Source organism: Genypterus blacodes, unplaced genomic scaffold (genome assembly GCF_046128005.1).
Source record: "Genypterus blacodes isolate CSIRO-AG114 ecotype Tasmania unplaced genomic scaffold, CSIRO-AGI_Gbla_v1 ptg000076l_1, whole genome shotgun sequence".
In the NCBI taxonomy this organism is placed as follows: domain Eukaryota; kingdom Metazoa; phylum Chordata; class Actinopteri; order Ophidiiformes; family Ophidiidae; genus Genypterus; species Genypterus blacodes.
Genome location: NW_027466885.1, coordinates 6,502,944 through 6,523,940, shown reverse-complemented (window position 1 = coordinate 6,523,940; position 20,997 = coordinate 6,502,944). Strand labels below are relative to the sequence as shown.

Sequence of the window (20,997 nt, the reverse complement as noted above, 5' to 3'; positions counted from 1 at the left end):
CTTAGCAGCAAACATCAGCGCAGAGAATCAAAAGATGAGTGCAATTACATATCGCCCAGTGTCCCAGAAATACCATGTGCGCCTAAAATTCCGACCTTTCATCCCCTGATCATAAGGAAACACAGCGAATTTAGCCAGTGGTTCAGAAGATAAACATAAGAAATGATATCAGTGTATCAGTGCAGGTTGGCTTCTATGCTTCAAAAATGAATGAAAATACTAATACTGACTTTCTGTCCTGCTTGCCATTGGTCATTCCTACCAACATATAGATTATATATATGAAATCATTATACAGTGTTGTGTAGAGTATTTTGGAGTTGTTTATCTGTGAGGAATATTCTATAGATTTGAGTTTAGTGTCACTTCGTCCTATGGCTGCTTTTAGACGTCTTTGTTGTAGTTTAACAGGACGGGTTAGATGGCGAGATGCTTCCCTGCGTTCACACTCCTTCCTCCTTATCCTTTGTGGTTAACCGCTCAGAGTGGGTTGCAACAAGTTGTGTTTGCCAATATGATTTCAGCAAAGTTTGCGTCTCCCTCTGGAATAGATAAGTGGTTTTAAGAGAAGGATTTTGCATTACCATGAAAAAAAAATGTCAGGTTTCCTCATAATAGTGTTCTTAGAATCATTATGCGCCTCTTCCTTTTTCTTGTAATAATGAGAACTTTTTCTTAGAATGATTTGATCTGTTTTCTCTATATTCTGTGTTTAAAAAAAAAAGGGAAGTAAAGAAAAGGAAAAAAGAGCATTGTGCTCAATGCAGCTTCCTGTTTGCAGCTATTTATTTGTGACTTTAAGCCCGAATTCAAACTACAACCAAGATAAATGAGAGCAGTGTTCCTGTGTGAAATTGTTAGTGGTGTTGTTTATGCCGTTATGGTGAAAATGGGATTTGCTCAAGTGATGAAGTTGATCTCTGGATTGATGAAGACGAAATATCCACCACCAATCTCACCGAAGCCAATCAATGGTTTTCAATAGCAGAATAGGGTGAGCTGTAAATGAATTCACATCATACAAATGGATATAGTGATGTATAATAAAGTTAAAAATGAACAATTTCAGCTTTTAATGGAAAATCTTGAATGGATTCATAATAAAGCCTAACATGTTATATTCACACTTTCACTTCTACTGTGTGCAATAACAAGAAACATGAAAAGTGCTCAGAACTGCACAAAGAAATCCTATAATAAGAAAACATAATTATATTAATCCACTGTGCGGTTTGTTTGTCAGGTGAATGTTACACACACTCAAAACTACACGATGCCCTCACTGATTAGCTTTTATTGTCTATGGAAAAATGAGATTTTGCACATTGTCAAATCTCCACCAGAGATCCGTGTACACACTTCCTAATACATGCACGCACGCACGCATGAAACAACGTACACACAGTGGACCGAACCCGTCGCGGCCTAGGTACACAACAACACGGCACAAACACACACACACACACACTGACTAAAAAGCTCCAAGCATAGAATGCAAAGTGAAAAGGTATTAATATTTAAGTAGATCATTTGGAAGATTGGTATAATTAGTGGCTCATATTCATGTATTCACTTCAGGGATATCACATTGAGACATGTCTGCTTATTCAAATAAGATGCAACATGTCACAGGGTGCATATATGCAAATGCGCATATGCTGCTAATTACACATCGCCTGTCACAAACAGCAAAGTTTCCTGTGAACTGTTCAGCCGGCCTGCTCAGGTCTAATTAAAACACGCGCGTCCCCAAGGCCTTATCAAAGCACTATAGAAATATGTACATCGCAAATAGAACAGAATTAGCTAAATAAAGGACCTCCCTGGTGCTTCTGTCCTGCTTAGAATCTATTTCTGATTGAGTCTGATCGCCCGCCACTGGGATTCCACAATATTTTGACCTGAGGCGGGGGACTTTTATTTTGACATCTCCTCCCCTGGCGCAATCCCAGATTTGCTATGCTACTTGACACAAACTGCACTGAAGGCTGTGATGATCCAGATTGTTATTGTAATGAGGTGGAAGTGAGAGGTAAACCGTCACGGAAGCGTTTGCTAATTAACCAAATAATTGGGGGAAAAGGGCGGCAACTGACAAAGTGCACTGTCTGAACATCCGCAAACAATGACAACAAGCAACAAAGGAAATCATCAAGTCAGTCAAAAGAAACCCAAACTTTTGACTGATTGGATTCAAACAAACCCAGACAAAAATTGGTCCAATTCTGATGATAGGCTGACCCTAACAAATAATAAACACAACATTTTAGGCCTCTGATTCGTCTAAATCAGAATGTCTAGCAGGCCGAGTAGCGTTTGTAAAACTTTAAGGGGTTTGCTGTTTTTTTCTGAACAGATTTTTCAATATTGAGTTCATTGTCATCATATGGATCAAATTGCACCTATTCATTGTCTATTGTGAGATACATATGCCTGATTTTTAAATGATATTGGTGTATTATTGTCGAAGAACTTATCATGTGAACAAATGACCCAAAATAAATTCCCATATCTGATTCCTCCTCAACCCAGGAGCCTCATGCCCTTTCCATTAAGTTTCCCATTAAGTTTCGCTTTTCCTTTCCCTCCCTGTCCACATTGAACCTCTGACATGTGACATGTTTATCATCCATGAATGCAGATTAGATTTAAATAAGGCTCAAACGTGGAAAAAACAACCCGTCGCAACACAAAATCACCAGAGAGATGTTTCAAAGCCGATGTAACAAATGTCTCTAAAGACAGTTTTCCTTAAGGACATTTGTGTCTCAATCCCTTTCCCCCAAAAAAAACCGACCTTACATGGCTGCTTTCATACATCTACACACACAAACACAAAGGCCACAGCATCCATCCTTGAGCGCTCGCACTGCGGCCCTGTCCAGACGCCCGTCTGCATGAGGAAAATGTATTCAGTTCAAATCAAATTGATGTTGCACACAGTAATCTTTCTCTATTAAGGATGTCACTTTTTGCAATCTTTTTGCAATTGCAGTCTAATATCCTTTACCACCCCACTGCTGGGTTGTTGAGCTTCTGCGAGCACACGCGCACACCCGCACAAATGCTCTCTCATCACACACATCCACGGTGTGTAGGTAGCCCCAGCTGAAGGAGTCAGTCATGTGTGTCTTTCAGATAGGAGCTGAGAAAGCCCTTGATTAGGACAGGAAGCCATGTGTGTAAAATTCACACTTTTTTTTTTCCACCACTGCAGTCTCTCCATACATAGAGTAGGTGGTGTGGGTGTGTCTGTGTGTGTGTGTGTCGCACGCACCTCTATAGAAATCCTAATTAACTGACATACAAGTAAATAGTAATATAAACTAAATTACACGCTTACAGTGGCTTCCTTTGTACCTGTTAAAGACAGATCAGGTCTGATTTCGGGGTAAAATAATTACATCCGAAGCTGTTTTGGAAATGAAACGCCTCGCCTCTGCTATGAAAAGGCAAATTATTTACACATGGTTCGTTTCTGATGATAAAAAAATTCAAAAAATGGAGACACAACAGTCGAGTGAGCCGCAGATAAAAGCGCCTATTGTCTAACACCACAGATCTTCCTCAGGTACATTCAGACTTTTTTCATGATTCAATTTTATTAACTCGGCGGCGCTCAGATTAACGCTGATAGTCACACACACTCCCCCCCCCCCCCGGTTGTTGCTGCCCAGTGTGGAATCGTCTAATGTCTGACCGCCGTCGTTGATGCACTTAAACTGAAATTTCATCCCAACTTGCGCTCATCCAGGCTTTTATATCGTCACTCTGTCATAATCAATACAGGGTTAGACGTTATCTTGTAATGGCACTCTGCATGGAAATTAACTTTACTGCCGTACCTGTGTTGCTCTTCCTCATCCTCTGGAAAACCTCCACACAAACACACGCACGCACACACTGCTTAAACTTGTTGCATCCAGCTTGTTGGATGGTGTGTTTTTTGGGCTCCGTTTTGTACTTTTGGGGAAATGTTGAGGGTCACCAATTTACTGGCAATGCAACGCGTCTTGTGACTGCAGTATTACATTAGTGACTATTGATGCGACTGTCGCTGGAGAAAATGGAGCCCGTGCCTCATCTGTGATGGATTCCTCCTCCGCTGCCAAACATGAGAACACTCTGGGAAGAAAAACAAGCGCTTCCTGTTTGACACCAGTATTCCATATTTAATGATATGATGTATGTGATGTATATTTGAGACACTGTTTGTGATAGGTGCTTTGTTTTGTTTGTTAGATTTAGAGCTGAATCTATCTATCTATCGAGTATTAATTATGTAATACCTGCAGTGGAAAACATCTTGTTATGAAATCACGGTGTTCATTTGTGGCCGAAGATTGTCTGTGTGTTTATTTATGCGTCTTTCCGGATGAAATGTATCGTAAATGAGGCACCATCTGCCATAAATTTCAGCTGCAGGTTTGTTAGTAGCCAACGCATCCAACCATTGTGTGTGTGTGTGTGTGTGTGTGTGTGTTTCCCGTACCGTACCCACTTTCAATCGGCGGTGAATCCCAAACATTCGTAAATTCTAAGGCAAAATTCTAAACATTGACCTTCTTGAACGTCCCTTTCTTATTGCGCGGGATTATTCAAAGTACATTTCAGCCCTCACATTGCCCCCTGGTGGATGTTGTGTGTTAGTTGGATGTTGTGTGTTTTAGCCCGTACGCTAACCCGTACGCTAACACATACTGTGTGTAGTTCAGCAGCTAGCTTGGGAGAATAAACCTGACCTTAGCATGTAGAGGCCATTCTAACCGCAGCTAATTTCACTGAGAAACACCCTTAGACTGTGAAAATAACAACTTTAAAGCATAGTCGGCTTCTCATTCACACACATATGTAACTTTGATTGTATGCTTTGCCTTGTGTTTGAATAAGGGCAGTGATCATTTCTCCGTATTACTCTTTTATGTCTCCCGTCTTGGACGACAAAAGAAGCCCACCTACACGCTACAATTTAAAACGCATTTACTGTTATTGACCATCATCCATAGGCGCCCTGTAATTTAAGATACCAAAGCAGTGAATTTGACTCTATATCACTACAGGGTTCTAATGTCCTCTGGATTGAAGGTGCTTTAGTTTGAAAACATTGAAGGGGTAAAAAGGTAAGCATTTCCTTAATGCAGATGGAGTTATCGCAAATCACGGCTCTAGGATTCACTCTTCTCCCTCGCCCGCCCCCGTCTCCTCCTTCTCCCTCCGCTCCTCTCCTCTTCCTCTCGCTCTCTCGCTCGCTCTCTTTCTCTCGCCCCTTCTTCCTCGATTGTGTCCCTCGCCTCAGGCAAATGGGAGTCATTTGTTTGTGTGAACTTCCCATAACCCGCAGCGTGCAAGACACTTATCATTCAGAGTGGGACTGCTCTGTCCTGAGTTGTAATACCTCTCCTCTCCTCCTTTCCTCCTCTCCTCCTCTCCTCCTCTCCTCTCCTCTGCTCTCCCTCTCCCCAGTTCACACCAAGATCGCATCTGTTCCAGCTGATTCTCACCACGGTTCATCATAAACGAGTCTCCATCTTTCTCCATTCTTTTCCTCCCTTTCATTCTTCTCCCCACTCGCCATTTTCTCTTTTCCCTCTACAGTGAGACCATTTCTCTCTCTTTCATTCTCTTTCTCTCTCTCTCTCTCTCTCTCTCTCTCTCTCTTTCTCTCTCCCCCTCCAATCTCTTCCCTGTGTAATCTAGGGGTACACAGGACCGCTTTCATTACCGCACCACTCATCTTATCATCCACCCTGTCATCTCCTCTGTCTCCTGTCTTTTTTATATTCCTTTATTCTAACAAGTCTTCATCCCAGAAGCCATCAGTGGTCCTCCCCTTTTCATTTCCCTAATGTACCCCACCGCCCCACGCCCCCTGCATACACACACACACACACCCTTGCCTGGCCCTAACCCCTAATTTCATTGCCCTAACCTGGTCCCCATCATCATGATGTAGAGCACACCCAAGCTCTCGGCAACTCCGTAAATCACTTTGTGTGTGTGTGTGTGTGAGTGTGTGAGTGTGTGTGAGAGAGAGTCAAATGAGCAGAAAACGAGTTAAAGCAGTTTTAAACAAGGAATTTGAGAATATGTGAGAATCAAAAAGTCAGACAAAGCTAAAGGGAGAAAGAAAGACAGACAGAGAGGGAGAGAGAGAGACAGAGAGACAGACAGACAGAGAGACAGACAGACAGACAGAGAGAGAGACACACAGACAGACAGACAGACAGACAGAATGACTTAAAGGAGGGAAAGCTGTCTTTGAAGGCCGAGGTGAGCCTTAACCCTCGTGCTTGCTTTAATCCCTCATTTATGTGAACTCAGCTTTGGAAATGAAGCTGTCACCCATGCTGTGGTATCATCAGAAAGCACACACGCATGCGAAACACACACATACACACATACACTTTTACACACACACACACACTGGACAAAGACACAGAAAATCACTCAGGAGATGTTTTAAATTCATTCCAGAGTTGGAGGCAGAGCTTCGCACACACTCACCTTGTCTTGTAGAGGAGGAATCATCGGATATGTTGCAGACGTGGGGGAATTATGGCTAAATGCACTGGTGAGGAATGATAGTCTGCAATCTCCGGCTGTAATCTGGGCTCGCTGACACATGCCATTCATTTCAGAACGTACCAATATTCCCCATCGTAAGTGTGTAGTGTGTGTGTGTGACTTTGCAGCCTTTACGTCTGTTTTACTTCTTCCTTCTCTTCAAGGTCTTCACCTAAAATGACTCATGATGTTAAATTAAATGTGAAAATATTGATCCAGTTCATTACAATCTCTCTCTTGGTAGAATAAACACAATGTAGCCTGATTTATTTATCAGATGAAAGCACCTGTGTTCCAAATCTCAAACATGACATATTTACTACATGCCAGTATGTTTTTCATTATTGTTGAAAAGGAAAATAAAATGAGGAAAAACCGGCATAGCTAAACATAAAAATATGAATCAAACTATTTTTGGTTGTATTACATTTCTTCATGTACTTTTGCTTTAATTTTCAGACTTAGAATGACCGTGGAAGGGCAAAGTACATTAATCACAGCCAGTAAAAGGGTTCTGTGTCTGTTGTGAAACTATGTGCTTGCAGTGCCATCTAGTGGTCATGATACTCATAGCATGATGGGCACAGAGGAGAGGATGGATGGGTGGGTCACTTTTTGGATGGATGAGGGTGACCAGAAGGGGTGAAATTACTCTCAGCTACCCAAAGCCAGTTTTGTAATTTATTTATTTATGTCTTTTGGTGGCTTTAACAGACATTTGGCGTCGTGGAGGGACAGAGAACACGGACGAGCGAGCTGACGGCTGTGGCAGGAATCAAACTAATCTGAAGGAATACTCTGACAATTAGGTAATATTTTTGCTTATTTTCAGTTTTATGTGTGTGTAAATGATTGCTTACACCTGTAAACATAGACTCATAATCACCTCTGAAACTTCAACAAAGTGAGGTACAGCCAGGAATGTTTTTTTAGAAATAAAAATCATATTCCTGCCTGTCCTTTTGCTCCTCCATCCTCCCATCTCTCCATCCCGCCATTTCTTCTCCTCGACGTTCTCCTCGGGTGGAACAAGCGTCACACTGGCGTGTAATAGCGCGCTGTCAGTGTGGGCCGCAGCGAGGTGTGGGGAGGAGAGTGGTGTGTCTGAGATGAGATGTGTGACTGGCATGCTAACACACAGGTTTATCTGAGGGAAAGAGAGAGAGAGAGAGTGTGTGAGAGAGAGAGAGAGAGGGCCCCCGCATCTCCTCTCTGATTAAAGCTCCCTGGGTACACACACTCTCACACGCATTTCCAAGCACACACGGACGCACGAACTTGTGCAGATTCGAAGTAAATTGCAGGCTGGAACACACACACACACACACACACACACACACACACACACACACACACACACACACACACACATCCTCCCATTGCAGGTGGTGTTGTTTTAACCTAAGCCGGGCAGCTTGTCCATTATGGAGTTGATAGTGGGATTTGGCCATGTTGATTCTAGACAGCATCATCTTCTCCTCCATAAATAACCTGAGTGTTTTCCCTCAGTCACACAACAATATACAGAGAATAAGAGCTCTCAGCTTTATCCCCCAGTCTCAGCCACTACAGACTAATGCTCTCATACACACGGACACACATACACACACACACAAACCCTCAGAACATGAAAGTGTGCGAATGGATGTGAACAAAGTCACAAATTTAAAGTACGTTGGGTCCTTGTATGGTTCAGTTTCAGCTTAAATTACAGGCTTTTTACATTCTGCTTCAGCTGCAGGGCTCGTCTCAAAGCAGACGAGGTGTGTGTGCTTGTGTGTGGGCTTGTGTGTGTTTTGGGGGGGGGGGTACTATTTTGATTTTAGATGAGCAGCAGCATCCGGCAGTGTGCTCTCAATAGCGTGCCAATGAAGCTTTGGATCCAGCGTATATCCCTGACCGATGGAGGAGCGAGGCGGCATGATGACTTCCATGAAGGAAGTAATGGACAAACCACACACAATAACGCTGCATGTGGAGAAACCATACTGAAATATATTTCTGTCAATTTATCATTGTCTGTCTGCCTACATTGTTTTCTATCTGGTATCGAATAGGAAAAATGTCAATTTAAATTTCTTTCCTCCAGGAGCGACTGAAATGATTTGTTGTGGCAGCGGGAAACAGATAGATATGTTTTTCTTTCTCTATCTTACACTTTGCTTATGTTTCACTAGTTTGTAAAAAATAGGAACACAAATAAATTGTGCCATATTGATGCACATACTGCATACTGCATATACACAATCTACAATCTACATTCAAGTTAGATCTGGCGTCCTGCTGTATTGTCTCTTCTGACCACAAGAGGATGCTGATGCTCTTTTTTCACATGTTCTCTGAGGGTGGAGGATTCGCAGAGGGTTTCTAATGGTTTTGCAAAATAAATGAGCAGTTAACTACAAATACAAAATTAAATCAAATTATATTCAGTTTATACATTTATAAATCTACTGATTTAATTCACTCATGTACACAAAGCTCAACCAAGAGGCCAAGCCCCAGTTGGGTGACATATTTTTGAACTTTGTTTTGTGTTTCCATTGTCACCCGTCTGTAGAATGTCCTCACTAAACCTTTAATAACATTAAATAGCACAATAACATTTGGTTTAATGCGATGAAGTTAAATAATTATACTGTATTCATACAAGTAGATTAAATATTATACAAATTTAATGTAACCCAGCTGTAAAATGTTGGAAATGGAATGTGAGTGGTTGATTCAGTCAAAACGAAGAATCCTGATCATTTGTTTTATTATATACAGCAACATATTACAATATTACACTTATCTACATTCATTCTTTGCACATAACATCAGCTCTACTTAACAATTTCACTGAAATGTCATTGTTTTGGTTGTTACTTGATCTTGACCACAAACTACCTTGTTCTATTGTAGCTGAAATGCTGCTACGCATGTAAAGATGCACAGTGTATGTGATATAGAAATATATAAAATGTTACCCGTATTCATGGCTCAATTTATCAACACAAATATCTGAAAATCCCCCAAAATTGCCAGTAGAGTACGTTGCTTTATTTACACCCCATAATAAGACAGGTATCATTAAGGATTCCTAAAAGTCCCAGTTTTATATTTATACATATACACACTAAGCAGTATTATTAAACATTTATTTCATGGCTATTTGTGATGATAAGAGTAGTAAGTTGTAGTTTCTCACTCTTTTGTTTACAATATATTCAAATTCTTTACTTAATAAATGTATACATAATCAGAAATCCTATGTACAAATGAGTGAAACTATACACAGTGAAACCTAAGGACTGAATCTATACACAATGGATAACAATGCAAAGGTGAACAATTCTTAAGTACTATAATAACTCTAATAATTACCAAAATTGATTCAATTTACCTGAGAGGCCACACATCCAGATGGAAGCTGTTCATCTAAACACGCATAGAAGTTTATGTGACCGATATATTGCCTGTTATATTAAACCCTAGTGTGTGTTACAATAAAGTGTGTACAGATATCTGGATCATCAAATCATCATCAAAAATTTCACCTGCTTATTTGTTCCATAGTGGGAAAAACGTAAGCCATTAATCTGTCCGTTGTGATATTCATGTTCATCTTGCTTTTATCAGGTGGAGAATAAGTGTAAAAGGCGAGAAGCCGGAGGTCAAGGGTCTCCCTGTGCAGACGGCGAGGGGCTGGCTGGAGAATGGAGAGGCTGGGGGAAGTGTTTGAACATGTCTGGGGCAGGACCCTGTGGGGGGGACGGGGTGGGGGTGTCCGGTGAGGCTGCAGAGAGAGAGAGAGAGAGATTCATAACGTGTCCGAGTGTGTGTTTTGTTTCCTTCTGCTGTTTAATTCCTTACCTATCTGTGGGGTGTGTGTGACAGGCATGGTGCTGATGACCAGTGTGTGTCCGGTGACGGGGTCCTGAGCCAGCTGGGTGTGGGCTGCGTCGTGCAGGAATGTGGGCTCAGATGTCACACCTGGACACACAACAGAGATGAGCAAAACCCCGTTTCATTCAGAAATCAGAAATTAATCATGCGGTATAATTTTGGCCCGCATAAATTTCATTTAATGCTCATAAATACAGGGATGTGACTCTCAACAATACTAGAATAAATATGTGTTTTGGAGAATTAGAGGTAACAGTTACTTTGTGCAGCTTCTGTGGTGATGTTGAGTGTTTCTGTCTATTCTGTGAGTTTGCATACAATCTGTACCACTGTGCTGCAGGTCAATTCCACATATTCACCACTGTGGAGCGCCACTGAGGCTCCCGGTGGTCTCGCTGAGGGTAGTCCTATTCTTCATCCTTCAGTTAAGCTCTATCTCTAAGCTCACCTCCCAGCAGCATCTCGTGCAGAAGGTTGTCTATCTTGGCCAGACGATAGAACTTAATGCACTGAAGCTGCTCGATCATCTGCCAGGTGATACTCTGCAGGGTGGGCAGCAGGAGTAACAGCTCGCCGAAACGACCCCTGGAGTCGTACTGGCGGTCATTAATGTAGTCTTCGAGACTCATCTGGACCTGTGTGTGCACAAGCACAAACACACGCTTGAGAGTTAAAGCAGACGACTGAGTTTTGAGTCGCAAATAAACGCACAAGAAGCTCGGCCTACCTGCAGCCGCATGGCCTTAATCTTCGAGGGGTCCCGCAAAGACTTTGCATCTGAAGGAAAGAGTTTGTAGGAGGGAGCGGTTGAATGACAGGAAGGGGAAGGAAAAACAGAAAGATGAGGGATGGAATTGGGGATATGAGTGGATGGTATTTGATGGAATGATTGTGGTCAAACTGGGACATGACGGCAAAATGAGAGGATTTAGTGAAAGAGAGAGAGTTTTGGGGGAAAATATACTGTGAGGAGAAGTTCAGAGGGATACGTGTGTTTTTCGTTCCTATGGTGAAACTGCTTCAACTGATGATTCCACACAGATAGAAAGGCTGGTTCAAAAGGATTCATCAATTATTTTTAGGATTATGAGGAAATCTGGTTTGCATTGTTTGCTGCTAACTACACCTCACAAGTACACACTTGTCTGGTCGGTTTATGTGCTAAAACTTCCTTTTATGTTTACCTGGATCGAAGAAGACGATGGCCTTGAGCGCTGCATATTCGTTGTCGTCTATCTGAATGTCCTGGAAGGGTTGGACCAGCTCGCCCAGCACTCGGTTTGCGACCCGACAGATCTCTGGTTCCGTACTGTTCCTGTGGATCACACAGCCGTTACCTGCAGACAGGAAAAGACACAGGTTAGAACATGTTATGCATTACTTGTGTTAAGGGCTATTTTAGGGAGAAATGCTTGCAAAAGACTCAAATTAGCAACCAAACATTGTTCAAAACCATGAGAGCTTTGTTTTTAACTCAATTTTCCAACATTACTAAATATGTCAGGATACTTTCTGTGAAAATCTGTACAAAATGATGCACAACACACTGATTATAAAGGAAAAATAGGAATTTCAAGGAAAATTAAATATGTAAAACCTCAACAAAATGTAATGTTAATAGGTTGCTAACATGAAAAGAAAGACATATTAAACTGATTCAATGTCCATTATTGGAAACAATTCTGGACTGTTAACCTTATATTGTTTTGATTGAACGATTAAAGGTATTCATTTTCTTTATTTTGTATTGTAAACATTCAATAGAAGTATTTAAGGGGTTAACTGAGGGGTTCTGGAATATACTGTAGTCCCTCAAAGGTCAAACTGTGTGTGTGTGTGTGTGTGTGTGTGTGTGTGTGTGTGTGTGTGTGTGTGTGTGTGTGTGTGTGTGTGTGTGCGCGTGTGTGTGCGTGTGTGTGCGTGTGTGTGTGTGTGTGTGTGTGTGTGTGTTTTCTAAGGTAATGACTAATGCCACTTTCAGCTGACACTTTTGAAGTCACAAAGAAACAAAGCTTGAGTTAATCATTCTCAGCTAACCCAACATTGAATTATTCTCCACTCTTCACTGCTGAACCACCTGATTGCACCACTTTGAAATAAAACAACTTTCTCGTACCTAAAAGCAGGAAGTCCTTAAATGGCGTCGACCTCTTGGCGACACCCAGCAAAAGGTGCTCGCCCGCGTGAGCCCTGAGGAGGCTGACCTTCACACACACACACAAACACACACACATCACATGCTTGCACTTAGTTATAGGATGACATACATGGACTAATTGAAGAAGGGTTTGTTAAATAGGACCTCAAATGCACTTTAAGTGTTTTACTGAACAGCATACACACTCCTAAACCGTCATGAGCCACACACACTTTTCAGACAGGGATTACCCATCATGCACTTTGATACCTGGTCGTCCAGTGGCAGCTCTCCAAAGGAGGGAATGTATTTGGCCCATTCCACCAACACCAATAACTGCTGCCTCATAGAATCACATATGTCCCCAATGGTGGCTGACTTCTGCTCTGAAACATCGGCTACACCAGCTTGACTGCTGATCTACACACACACACAGACAGGGACACACACATACAACGATGGAGGTCAATTTCACAACGATCTCATAGTAAAATCTACTCAAGAAATGTAAAGATGCCATAATAAATTGGATTATGAGGTTTTTATCTGTCAGAGTGAACAACCTTGTTTCTCCACTAGTTGAGGAATTTGGGTGTTTATGTCATGTTGGATGTCAACATGCTCTTACTTTAAGTACGGTACTTGCATATTGTCTACGTTGTTTCTTACGTTCTGTGTCTCTCACACACACATTCTCCTTGTGTAACGCACCTGTTGGGACAGCAACTCGGCCTGGGCCAACACCGTGATGGGTGGCAGGTCCTGAGAGTCTGACACACTTCTCCTGGAGCTGATCCGGTCTCTCTCGTTCTGTACAGCTGCAGAAGATAGACAGAGAGGTGGAAAGATGAAAAGGAAAACATTTTTAATTCTATAATTTTTCACTTTGCACCCTATATTCCAGCCACATGCAGGTGATAAGAAGAATAAAATGTCTTCTTGCCACAGGTCAACACTACCTATTCTCTATTTCACATCAAACTATGGAGCTTTTCCTGCTTTAAAGTTTCTCCTGCCACACAGGCCGACATCTGCGGGGAGAAGTCAAACTTTAACCAGTTGCAATCCAGAACAACATGTTTGAATAACACATGATTAGGTGTCATAAAACTCTGTGGCAAGGTTATACCCCTCGTAAACACACACACACTAACGCACACACCAAGTAATCGGCTATTTTATGGCCCAGCCTCATTAAAATAGCTTTCAAATACTCCCCCCAGTAACACCAGCATTAGAGGCTTTTAAAATATACAATCACTCCGCAAAGTATAGCCGAATATATCAACGCTCTTTTCCACATAAACGTGTTTGGCGTCGTCTCTGTTTGTAAAGATTTCTCTGCAGTTTTCTCAAGATTTCTCTGCACCGGCCTTTCTAACAACTCAAACATTGGTCTCCTCTTTCCAGCGTTCCCTCACCTTCTTTCTTCATGCCGGCCCGGAAGCATTTGTTGAGTCGGCAGAAACGACACTGGTTCCTCTTATCTTTATCTACGATGCACTGTCTGCTGAACCTGTGCATGGAGAACACACGGGGGAAGGTACAGTGGATATGTTGCTTCACACTGATAGAATGATGTAATGTCACATACCGGGACATAACGTGACATGGCAGGTGTACTATATGTGAAATTTGGATTGATGTGCATGCGTGAATGTCTGTAGGTGTCTCTGTTTCCTGTTTGAGTGTGTAGCACACGTGTGTGTACCTGCAGGTGTAGACGTGGCTCTTGCGTATGGAGCGTCTGAAGAAGCCTTTGCAGCCGTCGCAGCTGGAGGCGCCGTAGTGTTTCCCCGTGGCTTTGTCTCCGCAGATGGCGCAGTTGCTGCTCACCCCGTCTGGCCCGGGGAAACTCGGCTCTGTTGGCATGCTGTCTGGAACGCACAAAGACACACACACACAGGTAATGTCAATACACATCCATTCACGGCAAATCCAGAAATGGTCGTATCTGACGGTGTCGTCCAAGCACTGAATCACATTTCTCACATTCAAAAGTTCTCTTAAATGCTTTCTGAATGTGTGGATTGAGTGTTTGGATACAGTTCAATCAATCGATTGGTGCTACATTTGTAAATGATACACAAAATCCTTCGAGAGAACAGGAGGAAGAATTGTCATTGTCGTCTCCTTTGTTATTGCTGTCATCTCCCATTATCACTGTAATCATCATCTTCATCATCATTTTTGCCACCATCGGCAGCCACTGCATCACCACAATGGCTCATATTTGCACATTTATCATCTAAGCCAAGCCTAATAAAAACAACACACACACACTTACACCCCTATGTGATCTTTACTCCATCAGGTCCAAATAACTCGAGGTCCAAGTTGATGTTTCACTCATTTCACGTTGTTATCAGTGACATCAGCAAATCTGTAAGCTGTGTGCTTGAACTTCAGCTTCAGTTTCTTTACAATGATGATACACGTGTCCATCAAACCACTCCATTTCTGTACACGTGTGTATTCTAGCTCAGAACTGCTCACATGAACGATTGGCCTTCTAACACCTTCTGATTAGCTCTGAAAACAAACCATCGTGTGTCTGCTCATCCATTTATAATGCAGATGAGCCTGTAAAGAGGCTTTGGAATAATCAGTGTGGATCAATAAAGTACAGAAGCACCAAATCAAATAATCCCCTGAAACCTATAAGCATCCATTGTTAACATATAACAGCATATTACAATGCAACAGGTGACGGCAGCTTTCAAACAAACAGGAGTCTTCATCAATGTCTAATCATTATGCTCATTAAACCTCCTCATCTGTCTGTCCCTGAACTCTACAAGTGTGTGTGTGGAGTGTGTGCGCGTGTGTGCAGGCATCTCTGCAATCAGCTGTAATACAACTTGACAAACATTCGGCACTTTTGTATCTGTGTGTGCACCATTTGTTTGTCTTTGCTCACGAGTTCCAGCGTGCGTGTACACACACACTCACCTCCTCCTCCTCTTCCTTCTCCTCCTCCTCCTCCTCCAAAAAGCACCTCTGCATTCTCAAAGCCCAGCGTGCTGTATGATGGATCCAGGCCCTCACAGTAGTTTGCTACTTCCATATCTGACAGAGATTTACTCTGAGCACCTGGATACTTCATTCCTCTTTCAACCTCTTCTCTTCTCTTCTCTTCTCTTCTCTCACTTTATCTGTCTCTGCTTCGTCTAATTCTTACAGGCATGACAGGAAAGATACCTGGCACAAAAAGATCTACAATCCCATCTGATTGGCCAAGGAACAAAGAATGGGGCGGGGCGTCAGTGAATACTTCTCACCTATTGCACATTACTTATCTGTCCTTCTCTCTGTCACTTATCACAGGGATGGAGAGATAATGGAGGAGGGAAGGTTTCCTCTCTTACCTCGAGGCAGACTTCATCAGATTTTGCAGGATTGTGTGCGTGTGTGCGCGCCTGTACGTGTGTGTGTGCGTGTGTGCGTGTGCCCTTCCTAAGCTGTCTAATCTAATCAATAGTGGAGTAATAGCACCACCACCTCAGCAGATGTAATCTATAAAGACACAAAGTGAAGTGGAAAACACTGATAACTTCCATTAACTCCTCCACAAACACATCACCCTCTGCTCACACTTTATTCTTACTCCACATCATCTGACCGTGTAAACATCAAAAAAACTGAGCGCTCATTTAACAGAGCGAAGCTAGACTTCAGTGTTTACTATTTCCCTGTTAAAATTGGCCAGGAATTGTTTTTATTCTGACTTTCAAACATTTACACACAGAATTTTTACCCTATATGATATATTTGAAATGTACTAGCACATTTCATTGCTCTCACAATTCATTCCTCTGCCTTAAATGATGAGAAAATGTGCTGAGGAACATATGTGGAAGACATATATTGACACCGAGCTTCTCGTTCAGGGCAGGAATGCAGTAAACACTTAATTTACTGTCATAAACCAGTTCAAATGGCCCAACCCAGCCGTTTTACATTAGCTCTTTCACTGCACTAAATCTTATTGTGTAGCGAAAAAGTAATCAGTTCAGGGCATTGCATTGGATGCTCGTAAATGATAAGAGGCTTTATTATGGGAGATGATGCACAGTGCACCAATGGGAAGCAGGTTTGCGAGAAGGCATGGGGGTAATATACTGTCAGTGTAGGTACAATATATTACAAACACACATTAGCAGTGGAAATAAAGAGGAAAAGGCATTAGTAGTGTAATGATACCTGTGATATTTAATTTGGGAGAGTGGAGTAAAGGCGTTGGAGAGAGAGAGACAGAGAGAGAGAGAGAGAGAGAGAGAGAGAGGGGAGTGATAGAGAGATTATACTTTAACCAGGCCTCCTGACTCATCAGGTTTTTAGAAAGTGAGGAAGTGTTTACTCTTTACAGTTATGTTCACAATGGCAGACACAAAGGAAACCAGAGAGTGTTGGGTTTAATTTGTCACCACGTTAGACGTGACGCAGTGAAACACCCCATGTGATAAAGGAATGGAATGTGGCTTTATTAGGTAATAATGCAATAAATCATTCTTTTGTGAGAGCTATGATGTTGGGTTTCTGTTGACACTGTGGCAGGGAGGCGTTGGTTTAGTCCTGCTCTCATTTCTTCAGTTGGGTTTATTGGTGTTGTGTTGGCCTTTTCGATTTCTCCCCCCATTTACATACGTTCATCAGGCCATCACGTGGTACAGTTTAGGAGTGACGTTGAAAGACAGCGGCAGATACAGTAACATATCAATAGGTCAATAATAAGCCATCTAACCATAATGGAAACCAGATTCATCCATGTTACTGTTGCTGTTAAAGCTGAAATCTACGAACTACATTTACAGGAGGGCCTCCAACCTTTCTGTCCTATCATACCTACTGGCAACATCAGAGCAAGCACATCTACTGCTTTTACAGTTTAAGAACATAATTAAATAAAAAATCCCTCCTTCATATAAACACATCAAACGATGAAAGATATTACGCTGGCGTCTATCGCTGAAAACAACAACGAAGAGAAGGAGCAGGATGTGACTGAGAAACCTTGTGTCCGCCTAGCAACCGAAGGCTCTATGCAGCCATAAACCTGAAGCGATGAGGCGTATCTGTGTGTGAACCGCCCATAATGCTGTCGCGCTCTATTTAGATTTGAGATTTTAATAGTAGCAGTTGATGACCTCCTACCCGCCTGACTTGGTGCGCCAGTAAACGCTACTTCCTGATACCTGGACTCTGGGCCTACTGTATTTATATGATATAGATATAGTTAACGATAGATTTTTTTAAAGCCCAAGTTTAAAACCTGTATTCCTTGTGATGTCACGAGGGTCAGTTTCCGTAATTTGCTGCCAGCGATCAATAATTGAGTCCTCCTTTGAATGATCTGTAACAGGATGAAGAGCAGCTGGGAGTTTACTGACCCTTTACCATTATATCTACATTCTAAAATCAATCCATCTAAGGACTTTGACACACAGGAACAATATTACCTTCCTTCATTTGTCGTGTTAATGTCGCCCCCCTGTGTTAATTCTGAGGCCTACAGTTTTTTTCAACCTCATTCAAAATATAAATGAACAATCTGACCCTGATGATTTTCCCATAACGTTGTATTCCATTTATACCGGATATACATTGTTTGAATCCAGCATGGAATCATCTGAACAGTTTAATGCAGTTGATTACAAACTTTTCACTAACTCAAAACAGATCAAAGTGTTTCATGTACGAGTTTGTCCTGCACTAGTTATCTAAATATCTGTAGTCAGCATTGATTCACCCACAGCACCGCGTTGCTCCTTCGCCCAACTCTTATTACAGATGATGTCCTTGTACGGAATATGAAACATGTTTATCTCGTGATCTTTACGGCGCTGCGTGCGTGACAAAGCAAATCTTTCTTATCTGTTTACACCAAAAAGATGTTATCTGCTTTCGCAAAAAGTAAAGTCACACTCATGTCAGAGCTGCCACATTTCACCCCAAAACCACGTGATTTAAGAGAAGGGTTTACTAAACTTCCTTGAGGAACTACTCAAGGTAAATTGCACTTCCTCTTCTCATGAAACAGCACCTCTCACTTACAGACTTACATAGATTGAAGTTTTCATGTCATTAAGCGATATTTCACTGAACAGCCTTTGCCTTACCTGCGTTGGTCTTTCTTGCAGGGATGTGCATTTACCCAGGTGAATCCTCTTCCTCCAGTAGTTGGTGAGCTGCCCTCAGTGTGACACGAGTCCCGGCGACACCGACGATGGGAACACGGTCAGTTTGCTCGGCAACATTCGGTGGGAAGGTGAGAGAGCAGTGTGGGACTATAATTCATGGAGCAACACATTGGATGGCGCCGCCATAGCCCTGTCATTAGATCGATTTACTAAACAAACTCAAAGTAGGGTGGGGATGTTAAACAGTAACCCAGAGCCATAAAACCAAAAGGAAAGGATCACCAGGTGTGTGTGTGTGTGTGTGTGTGTGTGTGTGTGTGTGTGTGTGTGTGTGTGTGTGTGTGTGTGTGTGTGTGTGTGTGTGTGTGTGTGTGTGTGTGTTTTGTGTTAGTCAGGGCCTCCAACACCCACCTACCCGCTGAGGGCAGAAGGTAAAGAGATCCAACAGGTCTGAGGTAATGTTTCACAAAATAATAGTCAAAAAGTAACAATTCTAAACACTTATTCTCTTCCCAGCTGTGGGTCTGAACACTCGAGTTGTGTACGCAGAGGTCAAGTGTTAGCAAACACAGTCAAACATAAATGGATCTAGTTTTCAATTCCCCTCACGTGTCTCTCACACCGACTCATGTGTGAGATGAAACATACAGTATGTACATATTAGGAAATGAGCCATTCAAAGATTGAACCCGGTATGGTATACAGAATGACCACTAGATGGCAGCAGCTCGTCCATTTCAATACATTCGTCCCCATTTGCTGAGGTGGAGGGAATTAAATTGTTTTAAGTTTTGAGGATTACAACCTTTTAGATCTTCAGTCCTCAAATTAAAAACGCCTACAATACATCGGTCCAATTCTGAGAATAATAACGTCCACTATTAGAAGATAAAACTGTTTGGTGGACTTCATTTTTCTGCTATGGAATCTGTGATCAACACATTCTAATTGAATTGTAAATAAATAAAAATGTGATACCAAATTTGTGCTACACAACACAGCAAAGTTTATTTACGAGATCATAACTTACAGGCATACAGTTAATGTTGAAACACAGGAGCTACTGTTAGAACATAAATAATGTGCACATTGCAGTGTAGCTGCACTGAAGCAAGAAGACTAAATTCAACAAATATCAAGTACAAAACTGCTAAATTGCTTCATTTATTAGTTATTGATTTTCCCACCCAAGCCTGGACTGTAGGTTCCATATTTAAATAACAAGGCCCACATGCTGCTCTTTGTTTATAGGCCTCATAGCTGTAATGTACTGCAAGTCTACTTTATAAAGGTGAGCGTGTCCAAGCAGTTCAAAGTGGTCAGACACAGGAGAACCTCGTTGACAATCTCCAGGTCCAGATGTTCGATGTAGTACAGGCGGAACGTGTGGTAGGGAGTGATGGTAATCAGCATGATGAGGGCAAAGCACAAATGCTTCCTCTCAGACCTGAATGCTTGATCTGACCTCCAGCCTTTACGGTTTTTCCTGTATAGTTTCAGTAAGGTGTTGGCTTGGAGGCCTGTCAGCACAGTGGTCACGGCTATAAACACCAGGCTCATTAGGTAGTTTAAGATCTTTGCGATGCCTACAATGTTGTTACCAAACTCAAAGCATTTTGGTTGTTCCTCAATTGTGCCATTGATATTAGTCTGATTGTTACTTCCCGTCATCTTCTCACCGTAGTAATAATTAATTATGCAAGGGACCACGACAAACCCCAACAGCCACATCACAGCGCTGACAAACACAGCATGCCTCATCTCAATGAACTCCACCGACTTGGTTTTACGGTAGAAGTCCAACTGGCGTGTGATGAGGATGGTTGCGTAAAAAATAAAGGACATGATCATGTGGATGTGGATCATGCCACTGATGGATTTACACCAGTAGGCACCCATGCCCCAGTGGTTGGTCGCGTAGTAGTAAATCCTGAAGGGCACAGTGAAGAGGAAGAGGGCGTGGGTAAGGATGAGGTTGGTGACAGCCATGGAGTAGAAGGACTTTTGCGTGAACATGATGGTGCGAACCGTGAAGCTCAGGGTGATGGTGCCGGTGACCAGAACCACAGAGTAGATGGACAGCAGCACATTGTGGTAGCTAGTGAGATCCTCTGGCTGTGGGGTCAGGGAAGAGGCGGCGGAGACGTTCAAGGGCGGCATTGTCGTGATTTCTGCGGAATCCATCTTGAATAGAAATTGGGAGAAATAAAAAGGAAAAACAAATTAGAAAATGCAAATCTACTGCATAAATAGCAGCCTATGGGCTAT

General features: G+C 42.2%; 2 protein-coding genes and 1 long non-coding RNA gene across 4 annotated transcripts in view; 1 reads left to right on the top strand and 2 right to left on the bottom strand.

Annotated features, from left to right (window-relative positions):
* Positions 1–9,310: 9,310 nt before the first annotated feature.
* hnf4g (hepatocyte nuclear factor 4, gamma) lies at positions 9,311–18,798 on the bottom strand. The gene is made up of 11 exons (XM_076158065.1): positions 18,709–18,798; positions 14,301–14,466; positions 14,011–14,105; positions 13,301–13,407; positions 12,860–13,009; positions 12,569–12,656; positions 11,637–11,789; positions 11,180–11,229; positions 10,901–11,087; positions 10,420–10,539; positions 9,311–10,342 (listed from the first exon to the last, which is right to left on the bottom strand). The coding sequence occupies exons 1-11, from the start codon at positions 18,737–18,739 to the stop codon at positions 10,221–10,223; spliced, it is 1,269 nt and encodes a 422-aa protein (XP_076014180.1). The 5' UTR covers positions 18,740–18,798; the 3' UTR covers positions 9,311–10,220.
* The window catches only part of LOC143006782 (uncharacterized), a 16,743-nt gene continuing 10,098 nt past the window's right edge, over positions 14,353–20,997 (top strand). The window contains exons 1-2 of one of the 2 annotated variants that reach the window (XR_012964337.1): positions 14,353–14,495; positions 18,730–18,857. This is a non-coding gene — a long non-coding RNA (uncharacterized LOC143006782). Of the gene's footprint in view, positions 14,496–18,409; positions 18,599–18,729; positions 18,858–20,997 lie in introns of those variants that run through there. The other variant, XR_012964336.1, reaches the window with a different exon arrangement.
* Positions 19,724–20,997, bottom strand: part of gpr141 (G protein-coupled receptor 141) — a 2,129-nt gene continuing 855 nt past the window's right edge. The window contains exon 2 of the mRNA XM_076158066.1: positions 19,724–20,913. Within this exon, the coding sequence (XP_076014181.1) occupies positions 20,008–20,913 (906 nt within the window). The 3' untranslated portion in view covers positions 19,724–20,007. The remainder of the gene's footprint in view (positions 20,914–20,997) is intronic.